This window comes from Ctenopharyngodon idella, chromosome 23 (assembly GCF_019924925.1).
Source record: "Ctenopharyngodon idella isolate HZGC_01 chromosome 23, HZGC01, whole genome shotgun sequence".
In the NCBI taxonomy this organism is placed as follows: domain Eukaryota; kingdom Metazoa; phylum Chordata; class Actinopteri; order Cypriniformes; family Xenocyprididae; genus Ctenopharyngodon; species Ctenopharyngodon idella.
Genome location: NC_067242.1, coordinates 9,127,423 through 9,149,399, shown reverse-complemented (window position 1 = coordinate 9,149,399; position 21,977 = coordinate 9,127,423). Strand labels below are relative to the sequence as shown.

The 21,977-nt window shown below is 37.5% G+C and overlaps 1 protein-coding gene across 2 annotated transcripts in view; it reads left to right on the top strand.

The window, feature by feature from the left end:
* rb1cc1 (RB1-inducible coiled-coil 1) overlaps positions 1-20,205 on the top strand; it is a 20,332-nt gene extending 127 nt beyond the window's left edge. The window contains exons 1-23 of one of the 2 annotated variants that reach the window (XM_051881909.1): positions 1-206; positions 1,842-1,973; positions 2,951-3,077; positions 4,255-4,425; positions 4,690-4,892; positions 5,298-5,736; positions 6,085-6,255; positions 6,680-6,864; positions 7,028-7,214; positions 7,453-7,534; positions 7,663-7,727; positions 7,815-7,918; positions 9,094-9,220; positions 9,733-11,657; positions 13,579-13,756; positions 15,435-15,543; positions 15,695-15,977; positions 16,925-16,976; positions 17,072-17,119; positions 18,165-18,223; positions 18,307-18,434; positions 18,776-18,846; positions 19,275-20,205. The exon at positions 1-206 is cut by the window's left edge and continues 127 nt beyond it. In XM_051881909.1, the coding sequence (XP_051737869.1) occupies positions 1,903-1,973; positions 2,951-3,077; positions 4,255-4,425; positions 4,690-4,892; positions 5,298-5,736; positions 6,085-6,255; positions 6,680-6,864; positions 7,028-7,214; positions 7,453-7,534; positions 7,663-7,727; positions 7,815-7,918; positions 9,094-9,220; positions 9,733-11,657; positions 13,579-13,756; positions 15,435-15,543; positions 15,695-15,977; positions 16,925-16,976; positions 17,072-17,119; positions 18,165-18,223; positions 18,307-18,434; positions 18,776-18,846; positions 19,275-19,352 (4,863 nt within the window). In that variant the 5' untranslated portion in view covers positions 1-206; positions 1,842-1,902 and the 3' untranslated portion in view covers positions 19,353-20,205. Of the gene's footprint in view, positions 207-1,841; positions 1,974-2,950; positions 3,078-4,254; positions 4,426-4,689; positions 4,893-5,297; positions 5,737-6,084; positions 6,256-6,679; positions 6,865-7,027; positions 7,215-7,452; positions 7,550-7,662; positions 7,728-7,814; positions 7,919-9,093; positions 9,221-9,732; positions 11,658-13,578; positions 13,757-15,434; positions 15,544-15,694; positions 15,978-16,924; positions 16,977-17,071; positions 17,120-18,164; positions 18,224-18,306; positions 18,435-18,775; positions 18,847-19,274 lie in introns of both variants that reach the window. The other variant, XM_051881908.1, reaches the window with a different exon arrangement.
* The last annotated feature ends 1,772 nt before the right edge of the window (positions 20,206-21,977 follow it).

Below are 21,977 nucleotides of genomic sequence, written 5' to 3'. Positions count from 1 at the left end.
GAAATATGAAGCACTTTATCCCATCTCATCCTGGATGAATTTGTGCGTTTTATGGGAATTAAAAATAAAGGCCCGTGTTTGGAGTGATGAGCTTTAGCCTGTTAGCCCGACAGCTTCAACCTCTAGCTGACAGAAACCTCCACATCTCAGCCAAAAACAACCTATTAATCTGCTTTAATGCAGAGAATGGACTGAAGACAGCTCAGGTAAGACAATTTGACACGGATTTAGCTTCTTATATTGCAGATGTTGAGGTTTAAAATCAAATACCGGATAATTTGAGGCTGTTTGGGTCACTAATAAAGGAATTGTGGCACGAAATATAACTAGATAATGTAAACAAAAACCATGTGTAGGTTGTCGAATGAGGGTTTAGTCGAGGTTTAGTGGGTTCGATCTCATGTATTGTCATATTGATGAGGGTTTGGTGTTCTGGTGGTGGTTTAAGAGATATTTGGACACACTGTCACCCTCCCTAAACAGTGACCAGGGCCTTTGAAACAACAAAACAAAGACTTGTAGCCTTCAGGAGTCTCCTATGTGCTTGTTAACAGAGTTTTTTAAAGAATCAAACAGATTTAGGTCACATTTTGACTCAGGTTTCAACTGCTCGCCGAAGGGGAAAGCTGTCAATCAATATTGACACATAATAAGTTGATACAAACAGACTAATATAAATCGTGGTCCTCATTATACTTGACCAAAATAATATCGTATGCACTTTTCAGCTTGTTTACCCCTCATTAAATGTCATTAGTTACCCATGTGGTCCACGCCAACCATGTGCTATTCCTGGTAGACTCGCCTTATTCCCTGTACCCATAATAACAGTTGTTGTTATAATGCATCCTGTCAAAGTTTTACACCCGTTCATTGGGAATTAAGGCACAAAGGCTCTTTTTTAGCTTGTGTTGATAGTGTTTACCCACAGGGAGCAACATGACTCAGCCTGAATATTTGGGCCACATGGTCATGTTGATCTGTGTGTAGTTTCACATCTCAAACCACATTATAGCTCATGTAATAATCTGAAAAGCTTTCTTTATTGTCATGGCCTGGAATGACGTCCCTGATCACTGTGATTAGCCAGTTATCTAGGGGTTTTCCAGCTTGTTATCTACTGAAACAGTCATGTAGGGTTGGATATGTCTTGTAGGTCACATGTGCTTGTACAGATTAACTGTCACCCCCCTATTGAGCGTAGATCTGAACTTAAATGCTTGTATTTTATAAATGCTTTGGGATACAGACCTAAGGTTAGTCTTCTTCTAAAGAAGTGAAAGCAGTGTTTAAGTTTACTGTAAAGCAAATGTGTTGAACTAAACATTTTTTATTTTATACAAAATATGTATTTCACAAAATAATTTGGACTCTAAATTGCCAAAAAATCAAAGCCATATGTCTAACCAAGTTGTGATCCAAATTTGAAGTTTTTATCACAAAAATTGAGCCAGCTAAAAGGTTTTAAAGTACAATTTACATAGTTACACAATGTCCAATTTTAAAACTGTTTTCATAGGATGAATTTTGAGTGTTTAAGCTATTTTATGATGATTAATAATATGTGCCAAGAAGTGTGGCAAAAAGTGTGCCAAGTCAAGTGTCCCGCTACCAGGACACTGACAGTTAACAGGCTATAGGCCTTTTTGTGTGGTAGGTATAACCATTTAAACCTTTTATTAACCTGTTTTTGTTTTAAAATTGTATATATTTTTTTTATGTATTTCAATTTTAAGTTAATTAAAATGTTGTTTTCATTAAACCGGAGATATTTAATCATCACTTGTAAGTTCTGATGTAACCTAACTTGAATTATGTGCATTTTATTTATTTTCGATCAGACAGCCATAATTGACTAGATGAACAAATCAAGCTGGAGGCAGACTCAGCGGAGAATTCAACATGAAGCTGTATGTGTTTCAAGTCAACAACGGAAGCACATTAACGTTTGACACTGAACTTGCTGTCCAAACGTAAGAGATTTTAATGTTTTTAAGAAAAAGTTGATGAGTGAATGTTTAAGCCATCATTTGTTTCCACCTGTATGTTTTATGTTGAGTCATTACGTTTTACAGAACATATTTTGTGTACAGTATTTGTGTTATCAACACTTCGCAATAAGGTTATACATGTTAACATATTTAAAGGGTTAGTTTACACCCAAAAATGAAAAACTTCATGTCGTTTCAAACCTGCAAGACTGTTATTCATCTTAAAAACACAAAAAGATATTTTTAATGAAATCTGAGGGATTTCTGTCCCTCCATTGACAGTCTACGCAACTACCAGTTTGATACTTCAAAAAGCAGAATCTAGCAGTTTAGTCCAGATTTTCTCAAGAGACACGATCGCTTTATATGATGAACAGATTGAATTTAGCCTTTTATTCACATAGTTTAGTCCAGCATTTGTTAGTCTTTGTTAATGTTACTTTGTAATTTCATATTGCATTAACTAATGTAAACATTTGCAACCTTTAATGTTACAGCATATTAGTATTAGAATTCATAAAAAATAATGTGAACAAGGATGGCTGAATGTACTGTTTAAATACTGTTTGTTACTTATTGCATTAACTAATGTTAACACTTACAGCTTTATGGCAACGTATTTCTGTTTATTTTTGTCTTCAAACATCATTGAATCATATAATTTACATGTGTTGATATATTTTGCATATGAGAAAATGCATTATATTGAGTAATATACTATATTATGTTGATACTTAGAAATGCAAAATACTTTATTTATTGATTACATTATTCCAGTGTAATTACCTGTATAATCTATGATGGTTAAGGTGCAAATGTAAATTATTGTAATATTACATAAGTGTTATTAGTTCTTTTAAAAAAGTCCAAATTCCATGATCAGTGTTTGTCTGCAGAGTCCTGATTTGTTTTACTGGATAACTAAAAGCGTAATGTGTTGTGCTTCATGCTCTTTATAGTGTTTTGGACCTTAAACATGCCATTCAGGCCAAATATAAAATTGCAATCCAGCACCAGGTGCTGGTGGTCAATGGAGGGGAGTGTATGGTGGCAGAGAGGCGTGTGTGTAGTTACAGCGCCGGAACGGTGAGTAACAAGCAAAATCACACACACACACAAAAACAAACAGAATTTTTGCTATTCAACATTTGTTTAGAGGATAATATTAGTTATTATATATGAATAATATAGTCAAATGCTCAACCGTTGCTACAAATTACACTACTATACTGTTTGATGCTTTCAAGAACCAAAAATCACAAAGAAGCACCATAAAAGTTGTTAATATGATAATTGTATTATTATTTTAATAGCTTTCTGTACATTTAAAGGGTTAGTTCACCCAAAAATGAAAATTGAAACAATGAAAACAACTGGAGATATATTTAAAAATATCCTGGCTCTTCCAAGCTTTATAATGGTAGTGAAGGGGTTCCACACATTGAAGCCCAAAATAAATGCATCCATCCATCATAAAAATAATCCATACGGCTCCAGGGGGTTCATAAAGTCCTTCTGAAGCAAAGCAGTGGGTTTTTGTAAGAAAAATATCCATATTTAAAACTTAGAATAACTAGCTTCCGGCAGATGACCGTACACATACGAGTAACCCGTAACGCGATGTATGACACAGGATGTAGGAGTATCGTAAGCTTAGATGCTTCTCGTGGTTTAAACAAATAGGGCTAGGCAACAAACTCAAGCTCCTCTTCTCTTATATCGAAATCCTCTGACAAAGGGACAAAAAAATTCTCCTTTTAGACTTCTAATTAGTGACTGGTGTTTTGTTTTGCTCTATCCTCTGCGCTTTCGCGTTCGTCATTACGTCATGCGTCGGGTCAGGGGTTACTCTTCCACCGCAAATCAATGCGTACGGTCATCTGCCAGAAGCTAGTTGTTATAGTTAATAAAGTTTTAAATATGTATATTTTTCTTACAAAAACCCATCGCTTCGCTTCAGAAGGCTTTTATTAACCCCCTGGAGCCGTATGGATTACATTTATGATGGATGCATTAAATCTGGCCCCCCTTTCACAACCATTATAAAGCTTGGAAGAGCCAGGATATTTTTAAATATATCTCCGATTGTGTTCGTCTGAAAGAAGACAGTCATATACACCAAGGATGGTTTGAGGGTGAGTAAATCATGGGATAATTTTCATTTTTGTGTGAACTATCCCTTTAAAATGGCAGTGAAATATTGAGGTTCTTGGACTAATGTGATGTCTAAACGCTGATTGATTTTTGTCTCTGGCTGCCTTAGGACACCAACCCGATCTTCTTGTTCAACAAAGAGATGATCCTGTGCGACCGAGCGCCAACCATCCCCAAAACGACCTTCTCCATAGAGAATGAAATGGAGCTGAAAGTGGAGGAGTCACTCATGATGCCTGCCGTCTTTCACACCGTCGCCTCCCGCACTCAACTAGCTGTGGTACAGGCCAACTTCTGTTCTGACCTAATGACCAACTCCTGTCTTCCTAGATTTACCCAGTTTTACACATCTGTGCTCATCCACACTATGTTACATCAATGATGTTTATTTAAGGTTTAAGCATAACTTTTATTTGAGAGAATACATGCAAATACAGTCAAAGTAACAAAGCCTTTTTGTAAATGACACAGGCTTGGATGGAAGGGTTTGTTCCATTTGTATGCAAATGACTCTCATAATACCTGATATTTTGCCCTTTTATAGGAAATGTTTGAGGTTGCCAAGAAGCTTTGCTCGTTCTGTGAGCGTCTGGTCCATGATGAACACCTTCAGCACCAGGGATGGGCGGCCATCATGGCTAACCTGGACGACTGTACCCTGTCCTATCAAAAACTCCTCTTGAAATTCGACACTGCTTACACACATTACCAACAGGATTTTGAAGACATCAAATTAAAACTCACCAAGTATGTGAATCTTTGACTCCAGTGTTGGGGGTAATGCATTACAAGTATCTTGAGTTACGTAATCAGATTACTTTTTTAAGTAACTAGTGAAGTAACGCATAACTTTTTCAATTTACAACAAAATAACCATGTTGCTTTTTCAAATAAGTAGCGCAAGTTACTTTGTTTTCCCATTTATTGACTGATAGCTCAACTGTCCCCATGTTGAGAGAAAAATCCCTATTTTAAGTATTACGCAAAAGTAATGTTTTACTTTTCATAAAAAATAACGAAATTGGTTATTTTTTAGGGAGCATTTATTTGAGATAGAAATCTTTTGCAACATTATAAATGTCTTAAATGACACATTTGATCAGTTTTGAGAAGAGAGATGTATAGATCACTAATTCTAATGTCATTCATCAGGCTTGGCACTGCTGTCTCGGTCATGGCGAAGATTCCACTCCTAGAGTGTTTGACTCGGCACAGCTACAGAGAAAGCTTGGAGAAGTCCTGCTCCCCTCACCCAAGAACCACTGATGAAGAAGACTATAATGAGGATGATGAAGTAGGAGAAACATCCGCCCAGTCTGCTATCCTCTGTCCCGCCGACAGCCAGAAGAATCTAAAGACACCTTCGCCGGTCTCTGCTTCAGGAGAAACGTCATCCCAGGCGTCCTCCTCTCCTCAGGACAGACTGAAGAGCAGCTGTAGTCTAAAAGCAGCTCTACAGGAAGAGGAGGAGTCTCCGGAGAGGGGAGCCATACCCTGTTTTAATGTCACACTGCTGGATTGGATCAACGTTCAGGACAGACCTAATGATGTGGAGTCGGTAGTGAGGAAGTGTTTTGACTCGATCAACAGGGTGAGTAAAAGATGAGTCATATTGGGAGGGAATGTTTTGGTCAAAACATGAATCAGTTTGTAAACTAGTGCTACCGTGAAGTAACCTGCAACAACCTTTATTGTGTCGAGCAAGCCAGTCATCAGCATTGTGACGGTAGGAAATGTGTCAATACTGTTTATATCACATTACATATATTTGCACAGCTATTAGTGGGCAGGAATGCTTTACATTGCTTACAAAACACAACAAAAACAAAATTAACACTAAAAGTAGTGTATGTTGTCATCATCATGTTTACAAAACACATGTAATACAGGGACTATTTTACTGTCCATGATCACTCATTTTCATTCTTTATGCTTCTAGCTCGATCCACGAATTATCCAACCCTTTCTAACTGAATGCCGTGAGACGATTACCAAATTGGATAATCAGAACATGAAGGCCATCAAAGGTCTTGAGGACAGATTGTATGCACTTGACCAGATGATAGCAAGCTGTAAAAAGTTGGTTAATGAACAGAAGGAACTTGCTCAGGTAAGCAAATCTCACTTTTATAGTCTATAAAAACAACCTAAAGGTGACCTATTCTACACATAAGTGCATTTTATTTTTTCCCTGAAGTCCACTTAGGTTTTTTATGACCACCCTCTCTCTTTTGCTACTGTAAATTTAAGATGTATATGATTTGTTAACCTTAAAATAGGTTACAAGTTACAATACTTATTCTTTTGCGGTTTTGTGGGTTTAACTGCCAGGTCTAATATACTTGGTCCTGCCCTGTCCTTCAATAACAACCTTGTTATAAAGCTGTATTACTTTGTGACAGATCGACAAAACGATAAACTTTAGCCACATGTTTCTAATGTTTGAATTTGTTACAAAGCTGTGCAAAACATGCCAGTGTGGATTTTTTTTCAGAAAGCTTCTCGTCCTCATGTTCTCCTTTGCCTTCCGCTAGGGATTTCTTGCCAATCAGAAGAGGGCTGAAAACCTGAAGGACACCTCGGTGCTACCTGACCTGTGTCTGAGTCACGCCAACCAGCTGATGATCATGCTGACCAATCACAGGAAGCTACTTGACATCAAGCAGAAGTGTACCACTGCCAAACAGGAGCTCGCCAACAACCTTCAAGTCCGTCTCAAGTAAGAGCAGCATTTTTCTTCTTCGTGGTCAATACAATTAAACAGTTTGTTTTGAATTTGGCCAGAACATGGCAATTTGATTTTGGCAATTTTCAATTTAGGATACTTTTATGACATAAATTATAAGCATTTCCTAACTGTACTGTGGTGTCTCCTCCATCAGATGGTGCTGCTACGTGATGCTTCACGCTGATCAGGATGGAGAGAAGCTACAGGCTCTCCTGAGGCTGCTGACGGAGCTGCTGGAGCGCGTACGGGTGGTGGAAGCGCTCAGCACCGTGCCACAGATGTACTGTCTCGCCGTAGTGGAGGTGGTCAGGCGCAAAATGTTCATAGGACACTACAGACAAGTAAGAGTCAGCTACTTTAATTCATATTTTTTATAAGAAACAGTGGAAAGGATGTTCAGTGCATGTTTTGTTGTAGAGATGAGGTTATAAAAGTGATTTAGCAAAGTTGACCAGATATAAAGTGAATAATATGAGCTAATATAATAATAAAAATATTTAGATTTTTGCACCTTTGATTGTCATTTCTCACAAAAGCAACAGGGATAGCTGTTAATTTTTTATTTATTATTTCTTCCAGTGGGCCAATGCTCTTGTCAGAGATGGGAAAAACCTCTATGAGGCAGAAAAAGCAAAAAGGGAAACCTTTGGGAAGCTCTTCAGTAAGTTCATTTTAGGTATTTAAATGGCTTCTTTTTAGTTCGAGAACAAACATTGACATCTGAGTCCACATTAATTGTCAGATTGTTTGAGGAGATTGCTTTGAAAACACTGCTTTTGTTTCTTTTAGGGAAATCGTTCCTCAGAAATCGGTTGTTTCGAGGACTGGACTCTTGGCCACCCTCTTCGTTTTGCGTGAGTCTTTGAACGTGTTTTTATCTTTCAGGCATCCCTTCATGGTCTTTTAGCATTAATGAGTGTTTTCTTTGTTTTTGTGTTTAGACTCGAAAGCCTCGAAAGTTTGATTTTGAGCTTCCAGATATTTCCCTGAGTGACCTGCAGTATCTCAAGTCCTGTTGTCCTTCCGAGGTTCAGCCTTACCTCAGGTAAATGACTCGTATTAGGTCTAGGGCTGCACGATAACTGTTAAACTGATAATCACGACTGTTCTGCCCAAAAATGATGTATTCATGATTATTCTCATTTGAAAAATTCCAGAAAAAGAGAAGTTAGCTTATTGTATAATATAATATTATATTTACTTTCATTGCATAATTATCAAATGGGGTAATGTAATAAAGGCCATTTTACATTTTGTGTGTTCTTTACCTAACAGCCTACACTTCACCTAATAGGCCTGTAGGTGGCATATGGACTTCATTTAACCAACTATGATAGCTTCATCAAATGGAAAATCAACACAAAAAATTGCATTGATTACAATTGTATTGATAAGAGTAAATTAAACGCTGCTTACCATGAATATGACTTCATGTAATGCAAGGTTTTGATGAGCGCTTTGTAATTTATCTTCACATTAGATATTTTAAGACAAGCAATTCAGTTGCAAATGAGACAAACCAGACCTGTAAAGAAAGATACTCGTCTTTTTTTTTCTTTTAGCCATTTTCATCTTTGATATGGCCTCGTCACTGTGGCCCTGTTTCTACCTGGTATTAAGATGCGTTTTGGTCAATCGGATCACAAGTGTACGAAGGAGACAAATACCCGTTTCCACCTGGTATTTTAATCCATCTCTTTTGTCCACTTGCAACCAGTGGACAAGCTCAAAACTTCTGTCCTGATTTCTTCAAGGGGAGGTGTCTATGGGCGGGTAAATGTATGGGTTTTTTCAGTCCCGTCTGGCTAGCGCGCTTCCCATAATGTGTATGCGTTAGGTCAGTAGGCAGAGAGTAGTCAGTCTTTAGCGGCTGTTTAAACACTTTCGGCCACATGAGCGTCTACACCACAAACACAGTCCGGTCAAATGGGTTTTCGACTACCTCTGGAAGTGGTCAAAAAGCAGACAAGCTCAAAACATTTTACACCCCATTTACACCTGTATTTAGCGTCATTTACTTGTCATCCAAACGACCAAAACGCATCTTAATACCAGGTGGAAACAGGACCTGTATGACACTTTCATTCGAGGAGAATTTATGTCAAATTGCTTTTTTTTTTCTCAGTTTTTGCTGCCATTCACCATTCAATCATGGCTAAAAACACTTAAATGATGGTCTGTGTCTGATGTTCTTTGTCTGATGCCTGTTTTCTTCATCAGGGTCCCCACATTGTGTGACTTCGAGCCTCTTAACCATCATGTTGAGGTTCTCCATCAGCTGGTTCAGGCTGCGCAGAGTGTGGACGAGATGTCACAAACTATCACAGACCTACTAAATGAACAAAAGGTGCTTTGTGTTCACAATCATTTCGTTTTTATTGCTGAAGTGTTTGAAATATTGGAGGTTGTACAACTTTAAAGTCAGGCATGACATACAGTTTTACCCTATATTTTTTCTAAAATGCATTTTATTAATGTTTTTGTGATTCATCCATGCATATGAGCTTGTCATTTTTAATCAGAATGTCATAACACAACTTGAAATGACAGACTTCTGGTGATGCATGCTGGATTTCTCCAATTATTTATTCTGCCTAAACCCTTCCCTTTCTTATAATCAACTGCAAACTTGCATTCAGACCTGCTTCCATCCAATCAACAAGCAATGGGCATTCCCCGCCTTCCCCACATTTTTCCATTCTTGATATTCTGTTTCACTTGGATGTATGTCACAGTACGGAAGAAAAGATCTGTTTCTACTTGCGTTACGTTGCAACTTTAAAAAATATATGGACTAATTTGACTTTTATAGCAATGTGAATTATCATATGATCTTAATGTGTTGCATTGGCCTTGTAGATTTCCTGTAGCCAGAGTGCTCAAAGATCCACTGCATTAACACCCAGATCTGAAAGCACAACTGCAGTCACCTCTACCTCCACCAAGACTTTGTCCACTCTCAGTTTAAAACCACCGGACTGCCAACCCGTGGCGCTTCCTGGTCCCCTGGAGGACCTATCACCGGACAGCATAGATGCCCAGACCTTTGACTTTGAAACCATTGGGCACCCCAATATGGATCCTGTATTACAGCAAGGCTCGTTGGACTTGGACTCATTGGCAGAAAGTCCAGAGTCAGACTTCATGTCAGCTGTTAATGAGTTTGTTATCGAGGAGACCTTGATGTCACCTAATCCCATCAGTGATCCTACAAGCCCAGAGATGATGGTGGAGTCTCTCTACTCCTCTGTCATAAATGCAATCGATAGCAAGCGTATCCAGGACACTACTACCCTTCAGAAGGAAAATTCAAAGATCGCAGCTCTCAAGCTATCAGCAGACAGGTACCGTTCCGCTGCGGAAGAATCCCAGAACAATTTAAGGAAAGTTAAAGAAGACCTTTACCACTTTCGAGGTCTTGTTCTGAAGGAGCAACGAGACTTTGGATTTGCCCTGAAAACTATGACCATTGAGGTTCGAAACGCTCTCAACAGTGTCAGATACTTTCACGAGGATGAACAACAATCCAATCTCCAGAGTTTGAAGGACGATCATGAAAAGCAGATACTTACTCTCACGGAAGAGCTTGAAGGCAATCGGAAGATTGTCCGAGACGTCCAGAGAGCAATGCTGGAATTGGAGGGGCTTGTGGAGCGCAAGGAGAAGGAAATATCACAGCTGGAGAGTGAGAGGGAACGTTCTATGCAAGAACTGCAAGATCTTCACAAGCAAACTGTGCAGGACCTTGAGGAGAAGATCTTGAAGCAAAGTGAAGAACTGAAAGCTGCATTGCTGTCCAAGGATGAACTTGCTGGGCAACTGGATAACCTGCACTTTGAGATCGAGCATGGCCAACAGAAAATCAGACAGGAGATGGAGAATGCAGAGAAGGTGCACCTTCAAGAACTGGAGACACGGTTGAACCAACAACATGAAGCAGAGCTGCAATCTTTCAGATTGGAAAAAGAAAGTGCACTTGAAAAACTTGTCCAGGACAACCTGGTGAAGCTAAGAGATCTGATGGATTCCCATTCTGCCGAACTCAAGGAGCGAGAGGGACGCTCGAAAGACTTGGAGGCTCGCATTACAGAACTTGCGGACGCCCGCTGCAAACTGGAAGTCGAGATGGCTCTTAAAGAGGCTGAAATGGAGGACATGAGGCTCCAGTACGAGGAGGCCAAAAGCAGCCAAGAAGAGGTTTTGAAATCGGAGCTTACTACCCAAACAACCACCTTGCAGATGCAGATTGACACGTTAAACCAGCAGCTCCAGCAGAAGAACGAAGAGTATGAGGTGGGCCTGGCCGAGCTCCGAGCACTCATGAGGTTGGAGAAGGACCACTGCATCTCTGAACTCGTCGATCGGCACGAAAAGGAGAGCACCCTGCTCCACCGTGAGTTTTCAGCGCTCAAGCAGAAGTTGCAGGATGCGGAGAAAGACTGCGAGGAACGAGTCCAGAAGATCCAGCGCGATCATGAGGACCAGCTTGCTGCCTTACAGAGGGAAAAGCAGGATGAGCAGAGGGCTTTCCAAGAGAAAGAGCAAGACCTACAGATTGTTATCGGGGACCTGCAGGCGGAAAACTCACTACTGTCGGGTAGACTGGAGCAGGAGAGGGCGGAGGCCCTGCAGAGGGCAGAGATGGAGAAAGAGGAGGCAGTCAAAGCTGCATTACAAGAGGCCTTAAGAGACTTTCAACTTCAAAAAGAGGAGACCGAGACAAGACTGTTAGGACAAATTGAACTACTTGAAAGTCAGCTCAAAGACAGACAATCCACTGACATGTAAGTAAAATCAAAAGCTTCCATCTTATTCAAAACCGACATTTTCTACGAAGATCATTCCAAGATTCAATTTTAAAGCACAGTTTACTTGAAGGATAGCTGTTAAATTATAAATGGTGCTTATTCACTGGTAATATTGCTCGTACTTAGGTTTAGGGATTTCAGCAAATCTCTGATCTTAAAGGAATAGTTCACCCCAAAAAAACTAAAACTCATTTCAAACCTGTCTTTCTTTCTTCTAGGGGAACACAAAAGAATATCATTCTTCTTTTAGTCTTTTTGTCAATACAACAGAAGTCAATGGGGTCCAATGTTTCGGACTCCACTGACTTTTATTATATGGACAAAAACAGATGAATCATTTGTGTTCCCCAGAAGAAAGAAAGAATGCTATTACAGGTATGCTATTACATTTCCTAAGCGAAAAGACTTTTGGCTGGTGGATGATGAAATGGTCAATTATCTTATCTAAAATAGCCTCACTTTGAAGGAGCGATCTGCGAAATACTTTACCGTTAAAAAGTTTGGGGTTTGTTTTTGAAAGACATCTCTTATGCTGCATTTATTTGATCAAAAATACAGTAAAAACTGTATTATTGTAAATTAATATTGCAATTTAAAATAGTGTACAGTGTAAATAGAATAATTCCTGTGATGTAAAGCTGAATTTTCAGCATCGTTACTCCAGTCTTCAGTGTCACATGATCCTTCAGAAATCATTTCTTACTATTATCAATATTGAAAACAGTTGTGCTGCTTAATATTTTTTTGGAAGCTGTGATACTATTTTTCATGATTCTTTGATGAAAAGAAAGAAAAAAAAAAAAATATATCACCATTTATTTGAAATGGAAATTTTTTTAACATCATAAATGTATTTACTGTTGCTTTTGAGCTATTTAATGCATCCTTTCTGAATAAAATGATCAAATCTTATTGACCCCAAAGTTTTAAACGGCAGTGTGTCTAGGCACCAGAATTTTTGGATTGGCTCTTTTTACTTGAGCAAGCACCCAGAACATCTTAGTTTTGTTTCAATGAGTTTTACAGAAAAAAAAAAAAAAATCCCTGGTTTTGTTTTTTTCTCTTGGTTCTTTTGACAACAATGTAATTTTCTTGTTGATTTGGTCATGAAGAACTCAATAAATCATGCACTTTTAAATGAGGAAAGCATCTGCCGAGGACAAATGAAATGACACCGAAACAATGCTGCTCTAGTCCATTCAAATGAAAGCTTCTACCTCTAACTTTACTGTTAATTAAAAGCAGAAAACACACAGGCGGCAACATGCATTTACTTACTCTTTCTGATTTCATTCACTCTTGTGAATAATTAGCACATCAAAAAGAATGAACAAAAACTGTGAACCGTTTCATTAAAACATTTCTTAAGTAGAAATTAGCAAGAAATATGATAACCCTGTTACATGTGCCAGTAAAATAGGGATTAATTAAAAACAGAAAACAGATTTGTGTTCAAGTCTTATACCAATCCCAGTAAATTGGAGGTTTTTGAATATTTATTTATTTATTCTTGTGACTAATGTTTTACCAACAAGAAACAATTTTAAAAAAGTGGGAATGGCTATAATATAATTGTCTAGGCTAGCAATGAAAGGTTGTTGGTTCAAACCCTGCAAGAAAAAAAACATGAACACCTTCAGAGCTCTAGAAAGACACAAAATGTATGCATTTACTTCATTAATACACATGAATGATTGCGAATGATTTTGTCAGTGCACAAGATGCAAAGAAAAAATGTTCCTTTAAAATGTAACAACTTGCTCTGCTTCTGAATTTGCATTGTGTAAATTTTTTAGAAGGAAGCATCAGATAATTGACGTCTTAGTGTAATGAATGCAAAGCCAGGTTGATCTCCTATATGGTGGGGTCCATTCTCACGCCTGCTTCTGTGTTTCAGAGTGGCAGCTTCTGTAGAGCAGACAGAGGCTGGTGAAGAGGCCGGCGCTGCATTGTCACTAGACAGTGGCCAGTGGACCGAGGAGAGGGCATCGCTCTTGGCCAAACTAGAGCTTCTGGAACGCACAAAGAATGAGGAGATGCAAAACCTGAAGACCTCGCTTATTGCTGAACAGCAGGTTAGCAATAAGAAGATTTGATCTGCAAGAATTTCGCTATTAGCGCCATTTGAATTGAAAGTTGACATTTTTCATTGCAGTTAAGTTACTGACAAACCAAATGTTGTTGCAACTAAGTAGTACTAAAGTTCAGTAGGAAGCTTGTAATGGATGTTTTAATTTTAGTAAACTCAAGTTTTGCTTACTTGATGACAGTTTCGGCAACAAAAGCCAGTAGGCGAAACCATCAAGTCACAGCAAACCCTTGAATTTAAAGGGTTAGTTCACCCAAAAATGAAAAACTTGTCATCATTTACTCAACCCTCATGTCATTCCAAACCCGCAAGACTTTCGTTCATCTTCGGAACACAAATGAAGATTTTTTTAATGAAATCTGAGCGATTTCTGTCCCTTCATTGACAGTCTATGCAACTACCACTTTGATGCTTCAAAAAGTTCATAAAGAGATTGTAAAACTAATCCATATGAATTAAGCAGATTAGTCCTTTTTGAATACACAATTGCTTTATATGACGAACAGGTTGTATTTAGGCATTTATTCGCATATAAACATTGATCAGCGAACATAAACAGAAGCTTTGATGTGCGAGAACAACCCCTTAGCGATCTAAATTTAGTTTTAAGGTTTTTAGAAAAAATTAATCTTAAACATCTTATTAGTTTTTTTTTTTTTTTTTTAACTAAACCTCTCTCGCCATGAATATAGCCATAGAAGTTGGCATGGCATTAAAAGAAAAGGAAAAAAAACAAACCCCTAGCGAAAGCTCAAACATGCTGCGTAACAAGAATGAACCTCATTGGTTCTCGCACACGTCAAGCAAACACGCTTGAGCTTCCGTTTATTGCAACTGATGTGTGAGTTGATGAATGTTTGTATGTGAATAAAAGCCTAAATTCAGTCTGTTCATCATATAAAGCGATCAAGTCTCTTCAGAAAATTTGGACTAAACCGCTCGATTCATATGGATTCGTTTTACGATCTCTTTATGAACTTTTTGAAGCATCAAAGTGGTAGTTGCGTGGACAGAAATTTCTCAGATTTCATTAACAATCTCTTTGTTTGTCTTTCGAAGATGAACGACATGAGGGTGAGTAAATGATGACAGAATTTTCATTTTTGGGGGAACTAACCCTTTAAACTGAATATTAAAAATTAAAACGTAGTTCTTGCAAATTGTGCTGATTTAAATGTCACCAAGGTAATGATATCTAACAAGCTGACATTGTTAATAATAATACAAATTAATCTCTAACATCAATAATAATACAAGACTGGGTGAGTAATTAAAATTAAAAAATAATGTTTTGCATTGTGTGCCATTGTTTTCTGGAAAAAGTGAGTATTTAATATAGCTTTCATGGACTTACATAATTCAATTGAATTGCATAATAGCTGTATATCTTCCAGCTATTATTAAAAATTAAGAACCTAGTAATTTGTTTGCAAAGAATACTTTTAATGAAAAAATTCTGGCTCATAAATAACATGCAAAGAAAATGTCTTTGAGTTGAGGTAAGTGAAAATCGACAGGACAAGTAAAAGAACTAAAGTAAAAAATGCCTGAAAATATTGGTATTGTTGATCCCTGTAACGTTTTTGAACTAATAATGTTTTGTCCTTAATATATTATAAATGTACCCTAAAAATAGCTTGTTATTCTGTGCTGTTCACTCCTAGACAAACTTCAATACTGTTCTGACCCGGGAGAAACTCAAGAAAGAACAAATCATCAATGATCTCACAGAGAAGCTCAAAAACGTGATGCAGCAACAAGAGAAAGATAAAGGTATATAAACAAATATATTTATCATATCATTTGGAAGAATTTCCACTTGTTGTTTTTCAAAGATCTGTTACCAAACTGCACAGAAATGGTCAATGAGACCAATAAATGTTCTCATGATCGTTGCCCTCTGTGTTTTCTTGTTTCCCTGAAGGCCTGATCGAAACACTCTCAGAGGACCGCGCCTCCATCCTTCAAGAGAAGAAACAGATGGAGGAAGAACTCAACCGTCTGCGAAGCACCGTCCTCGTCTCTTCATCCTTCTTTCCTCCCAATCCCATCCCTGTCATCACGGAGGCTCACGGCGCCTGTGGCCCCGCCCACACAGAAGTTCTGTCACCGTCCACCCCTGACCCAGAAAGACTGGCGTCTATGGCTGCATTCAAGGATGAGGAAAGGGTGGAGTCGGCCGTGGAGGCCAGCATGATGACAGTGCAGTAAGCATCTGTGCTGACATACTAGAGCTAAAATAAGAAACCCTGAAAAACTGAACTACCACACTTAACTTTAACAAACTGGCTACAACAGCACACAGAGTGCATGTCATTAAAATGATTTAGAAGTTGGTACAGTACAACGACCGTTGTTCATAGTTATTTTTTTCTTCTTTTTGGCCTAGCTTCTCACTCAGTAGCATTCATTACTGTAAAACAACAAACCCCACCCATGTTCAGTATATAATAAAATGCTAAAAATACATTATAAGCTGAATAAGCTTTACCAATACACTTGATTTTGCATTCTCTTGTAGCAACAAAGTCAAAGTTTTGCTTGGATGCAGTTTGTCACAGTTGAAAAGTTTTGGAATAATTACAAAGAAAGAACAAGTTGATTTTTGATTTTTCCAAAAATACACACATACACTCCAGCTTTACATGCTAAAAAAGAAAAAACAAGAAAAAAAACATTTGTTTTCTTCAATTCATTTGTTCTGTAATGTCTATAATATATGTTATAAGTGAAGTAAAACAAACTTTATTGTGCTAGATGCTAGTTTTGAACAGAATTAGTGTTTTTGACGCTTTTATAGTCTACAGATTTATAATGGATATATATATAACCAAAAAACTGTTTGAAAACATTCACTTTTACTTGTGATTTAAAAGTATGCAAGGAGGATATATCGGTGGAGAGGGGCAAGACCATGTTTTCTAGACCTTGTATTTTTAAAGGAGCTGAATGAATGTATTTGAGGCAGGAAAGCAGAGTAGATCAGATAGAAGAGGAGAGATGTGAGTAGGTGAGGAATCCTTCAAGAAATGTTGTTTTTGGTCTTATCACAGTTATGAAGTTGCCTGCTCTGTAATTTGATTGGCTTTGAGAAAATGTTTAAGTTTTGCAGAGTTGGTGAACTGTGAAATTTACTTTGTGTATTTTGTTTCAGTGACAACTCTATGCTATCTGAAGAGAAACAGCGCATACTGATTTTGGAAAGGGTAATTCACTTTCACATATTAAACTTGATGTTTTATTGACATGCTTTAATCATTGAATTTATCATTATATGCAATTATTTATTATTGTGTTTCAGACCTTACATATGAAGGAGGAAGAGAACAAAAGACTTAGTCAAAGATTGGTAAATATATATATTTTTTATTTATATGTGAGTGTGTTCAGATTTTTGTGCTTGCTTTGGCTCTTATATTTCATCTAATGTGTTAATTATATGAGAACATCATTTAACATCGTTTAAATTGATCATTTGTCCTTTGTGCTTGATCTCAGTTTATAATTGACCACTTGAACAGTCAATTAAAAGCAGTAATTAGTGATGGTAAATAGAACAATACACACTCAATTAATGCAGGTCCACGACTGACACAGGAACGTTCATGTCATTTTGAAGAAAAAAAAACATAAATACTTATAATAAATTACAAATAAACATCTTTCTTTATATTAGATCTATATATATTAATCTATAAGCAAACTATTCTGGTAATACTGTATAGTTCATTTACACTACATTGCTGTTGTTACGATAGCAGCAACTCTCACATTATCAGCAGTTAATTAAAACATGAGACTCTTTGATATAATTTAATTACATTTCCCCTGGGACTATTTCTCCAAATAGGTTTAATCTCTTTAGGAAAATTACAATCGCCGTCTTATTGGCCGCGAGACGCATCTTATGAGACACGTAACTCACACTTTAGAGTCCTGACAGCTCGGGGCAGATTCACAAGATGAATTTAGCCTGAAAAACAGCTCTGAAATGTGCCCTGCGTAATTGAGCCGGGACTGAATTTCAGCTCATTTACAAACAAGCTCGAAACACAGACATGTTTAAATCCCACATTTATGTACATTATGGTGCATTTTAAATACTCATTGTTCTCTGTTTCTATTTTACTACCAATGCATGCTATTTAATGGACTGTTCTACTCCTTACCACTAGATGGCACACATACATTTGTTTTAGGCACAAACTCCATCCTACAAGCACTGGAAGCATTTATGAGATTCAACATTACATTTAACCAAAATTGATTTTTTTTTTTTTTTTTTTTGCAGTATAATGCATGCAGTTTTATTTTGTGATTGCAGAGAGTGTATTCAACACAAACATTTACTAGTGCAAATATCCCCAGAATCATCAGACAATTTTGTTTTACAGATGTCACAGAGTATGTCGTCCGTGTCGTCACGGCACTCTGAGAAAATCGCTATTCGAGAGTAAGCATTCTTGGATATTAGCCTTAATGATCTGAACCGCTATTTTACCCCTCCACCTCATTTGAAAACCCCTCCTTTTGCAGTTTTCAGGTGGGCGACTTGGTTCTCATAATCCTGGACGAGAGGCACGATAATTACGTTCTCTTCACTGTTGGTCCCACCCTTTATTTCCTGCACTCAGAGTCCCTCACTGCACTGGACCTCAAACCAGGTCAGTTACACACACGACTGGAATGCTTCATTAAGAAACAGGTTTATTAAATATATTTGATTTTACATATTTGAAACAATTTTGCTCCAACAAGATGTTGTTGCATTTACTTTATTCTTTCATTGCTCTTCCACAAGTATGTTTACTTATTTAATTCTTATTTATTAATTATGTATCATTGCATTTATAGATTGAAATGTTTTTTAAAATGTTCCAGTTGAATTTGTGTTTTACACGAATGATGAGATGATAAGAGGAAGCGATTTATTCCCGATAAAGTGTTTTGTTGTAGTATTTTACATAATTGTAAATCATATATCAACAATTTTTTTCTTTTTTAGCGACGGGAGCAACAAGACGGCCGTGGGTTTTAGGAAAAGTCATGGAGAAGGAATATTGCCAAGCTAAAAAGGTAACCGGTATTATTCTATTATTTATGCAACTGCAAAATGTACAATTTTATATTATTATTTTTATTTTACAAATAATTTTGACTAATTTTGGTAAAATTGCACTCTTATAATATAACATGCTTGATGACAAAATATTAGCCCATTTTTCCTGCAATTTTCTGCTCTGTTTTTGGTTAATATTAATTATATTTGAGACACAAATATTAAAACATTTGCAGATACTCAGTTTGTTTGTAATTAAGCACATTAGGAAGAGTGCATGATTTAAAATGTTGGTTCTTGAACAGAAAACAATGTGTTTTCATAATCAGCCTCTAATCATTACTGCAGACACTTCTATTAAATTATCTATCTATTTATTTATTTTGTGATTTTTCTAATGCATACTTTATTTGAACGTGTCTCTTTTGTTATTGTCTGTCTCCAGGCCCAAAACCGGTTCAAAGTTCCTCTCGGCACCAAATTCTACAGAGTAAAGGCCGTGCCATGGAACAAGAAAGTGTAATCGTGTAAAAATGGATCATATTGTAATAAGCGCAGTATGTTTTTATTGCTTTTTTTAAGCAAACTTGCTCATCCTTAATTGTTTTGTCAACATCAGAAGACAAAACCATTTCCTCCCTTTTTTTTTTGCCTCTGTTGCAAACCATTTTATCTCATTTTTTTATATGCAGAGGATTTGTAAATGTGGACCAAATGATTCTAACTTTATCAGGGCATTGCCCTCACGTGCGATGGCTCCAAAGCTATCACAAGTCTGTAAAATGAACAAAATGTATTTGGATGTTACATATTAGTTCATTATTAATATTATGGTCAGGGGTGGGGGGGGGGGGGGAGCACTATCACAGTCAGCTTATTTACTTCAGAAGGTTATGAAAATATAAATTTATTGTAAATGTTATCAGAGGAATGGTCATGGCATGCATATAGATAATATTTTCGTTAATTTACTTCTCTGGATATGCGTCGTAGTCGGAGGTATCGGTAAAAACCTGCTGATTGTTACTCACAGCACAGTATGACCCGCCTGTTTATTATCATGACGTACATTTGGACTACCAGGCCTCGCAATCCTTCAGATGCACTTTCGGAAAAAAGACGATGCTTTCGGCGATTCAAAAGGGAGGCGTTTGTGCTGTCGAAAACAAGCGTCAAAAGAAAAGCAGCACATATCTTCCCTCTGTTGTAGGATGTTGAAATATAGAAAGTAATATTTCATGTTTGTGAATGTGTGTCTTTATTGAATTTAACGACAACATTGTATATTATTCATCAGATCACACCAGTAACAAAAAATGACTGTATTGTAAAAGAATTTAGAATTTTCAAAACAATAAAGGTTTGATCCCAAACTCCTCACAGTGGATTGCATTACCCACAGCGTCCATTTTGGGACACATTCTTCAACTTTATTTTGCCACTAGATTGTGTGTCATGGCAAGAGCATCACGGGTAGTTTTCTCTTTATTGTTTTCATTTATTTTTATTTTTCATTTGCCATACCTCTGGAGAAGAGATGCATGTATATTTAAAGGCTTTTTTGTTGATCTATTGAATCAAAGTACAATAAAGCTTTGGACTTGATGCTTGAAGATGCTTCCCATCAACATCCGCTCTCCGGTAGTTGTGCATAATGATATAGTTGTGTATGGTCCTGTTTTTGAGTGGAAATAGGGTTTTTCTCGTTGAAAGATTATAGACCCAAAAATATAACCCCCAATTCTGTTTCTCCTCCTATGCAAATGCTATGATTATAAGTACTTGTTTACATAAGTTTTGCAATCATCGCCTATTGATGCTCTTGAGTCACTGGCAACACTTCCAACCGAGCAGAACGGAAGATTTTAAAAGAATTACCCTCTATTGTGTCAACTAAACTAATGAATAGCAAACAAGCCCATACATGTCAGGAATTAATGGGATCCATTTTATTGCCATTGTCTATCACTTATGTAACGTGTTCCGTCTAAAATTAAACCTGAGAGCGAGGTACGTCGGTTGAGGGAATTATTCCCAACTTAGACGTTTTTCTCTTTCAGCTCGGTCCTTGTCTAATGTTGGCTTTTGTGGGGGCATTAGCTACTGTCGTGTGCTAACGTTGGCACGCTCTCGCCCGCAACAGACTTCAAAAGGGCTTCGATAGGGGCCCGGGAACGGTACTACCCTCTTGGAGGAGCACGGCGCACCAACATCACTTTCCCAGTTCACAGCGGGGAGCATAGCAGCTCTCCGCCGAGCCTTCGGTACCATGTGGGCCTAGGGGTGTTTCGGCAATGTTTTGCTTTATTTTCTCCGTTTAGCATAAGTCGGCTGTCACATTTGGATGGCGTTTTCATAAATTGATGGTGTGATTCGTAGTATCTCGGGACAGGCCTGAATGACTAAACGCGAGATGCTGAGGTTGCTGGTGAAGGAGAACCATGTGGAATGGACAGCCTCTCAGTGTAAATGTTTACAGCCCCCTACTGTGGAGCCGGGACATGCTAGGCACGACTAGAGCTCGGCGCTGGTGTGACATCGTTCCAAACGGTGTTTGCTTCACCAAAAAGCCGATAAAATACTGAATTAACAGTCCAATGACAATGTGTGTGGCCTCGAGTATTTTTTTCTTTTCTTGTTTGCCCTTGTTGTCACTTTTATTTGTACGGTTAGTGGGAAGAGGTAATCATTTTTAAAACGATTCAAGTAAAAAATGAACATGTGAGAGGAAGTATTTCTGTTAAATTGTACACTAGGCTTTATTAAATATGCTTTGGCTCGGGTAACTCAGCTTTATTAATTATAACCTGATTATTTACATAGAATAGAAATAAAGAGCTGAAGTTGAAGTCATTTCTGTGTTAGTTTACATTCGAAATTCAAACTACGTTTTGAAATGCTGATATTAAAAGACTGATTTCTTTAATAGTATCAAACAGTGACATTTTTTGCTTTAGTAGTATTACAAAACACAATCCATCCAATCCGTTGCTAATGTTATTGATTTTGGTGCTGTTGTTTTCCCTCCAAAACGGTCACTTCCGGTTGTATAATGACTGATTTTGTAAGTAGGATTTTACAAAATACGAACAGGATGTGAAGAAATATTAAGGACACAGGACGAAATATACATTTATTATTAATTAAA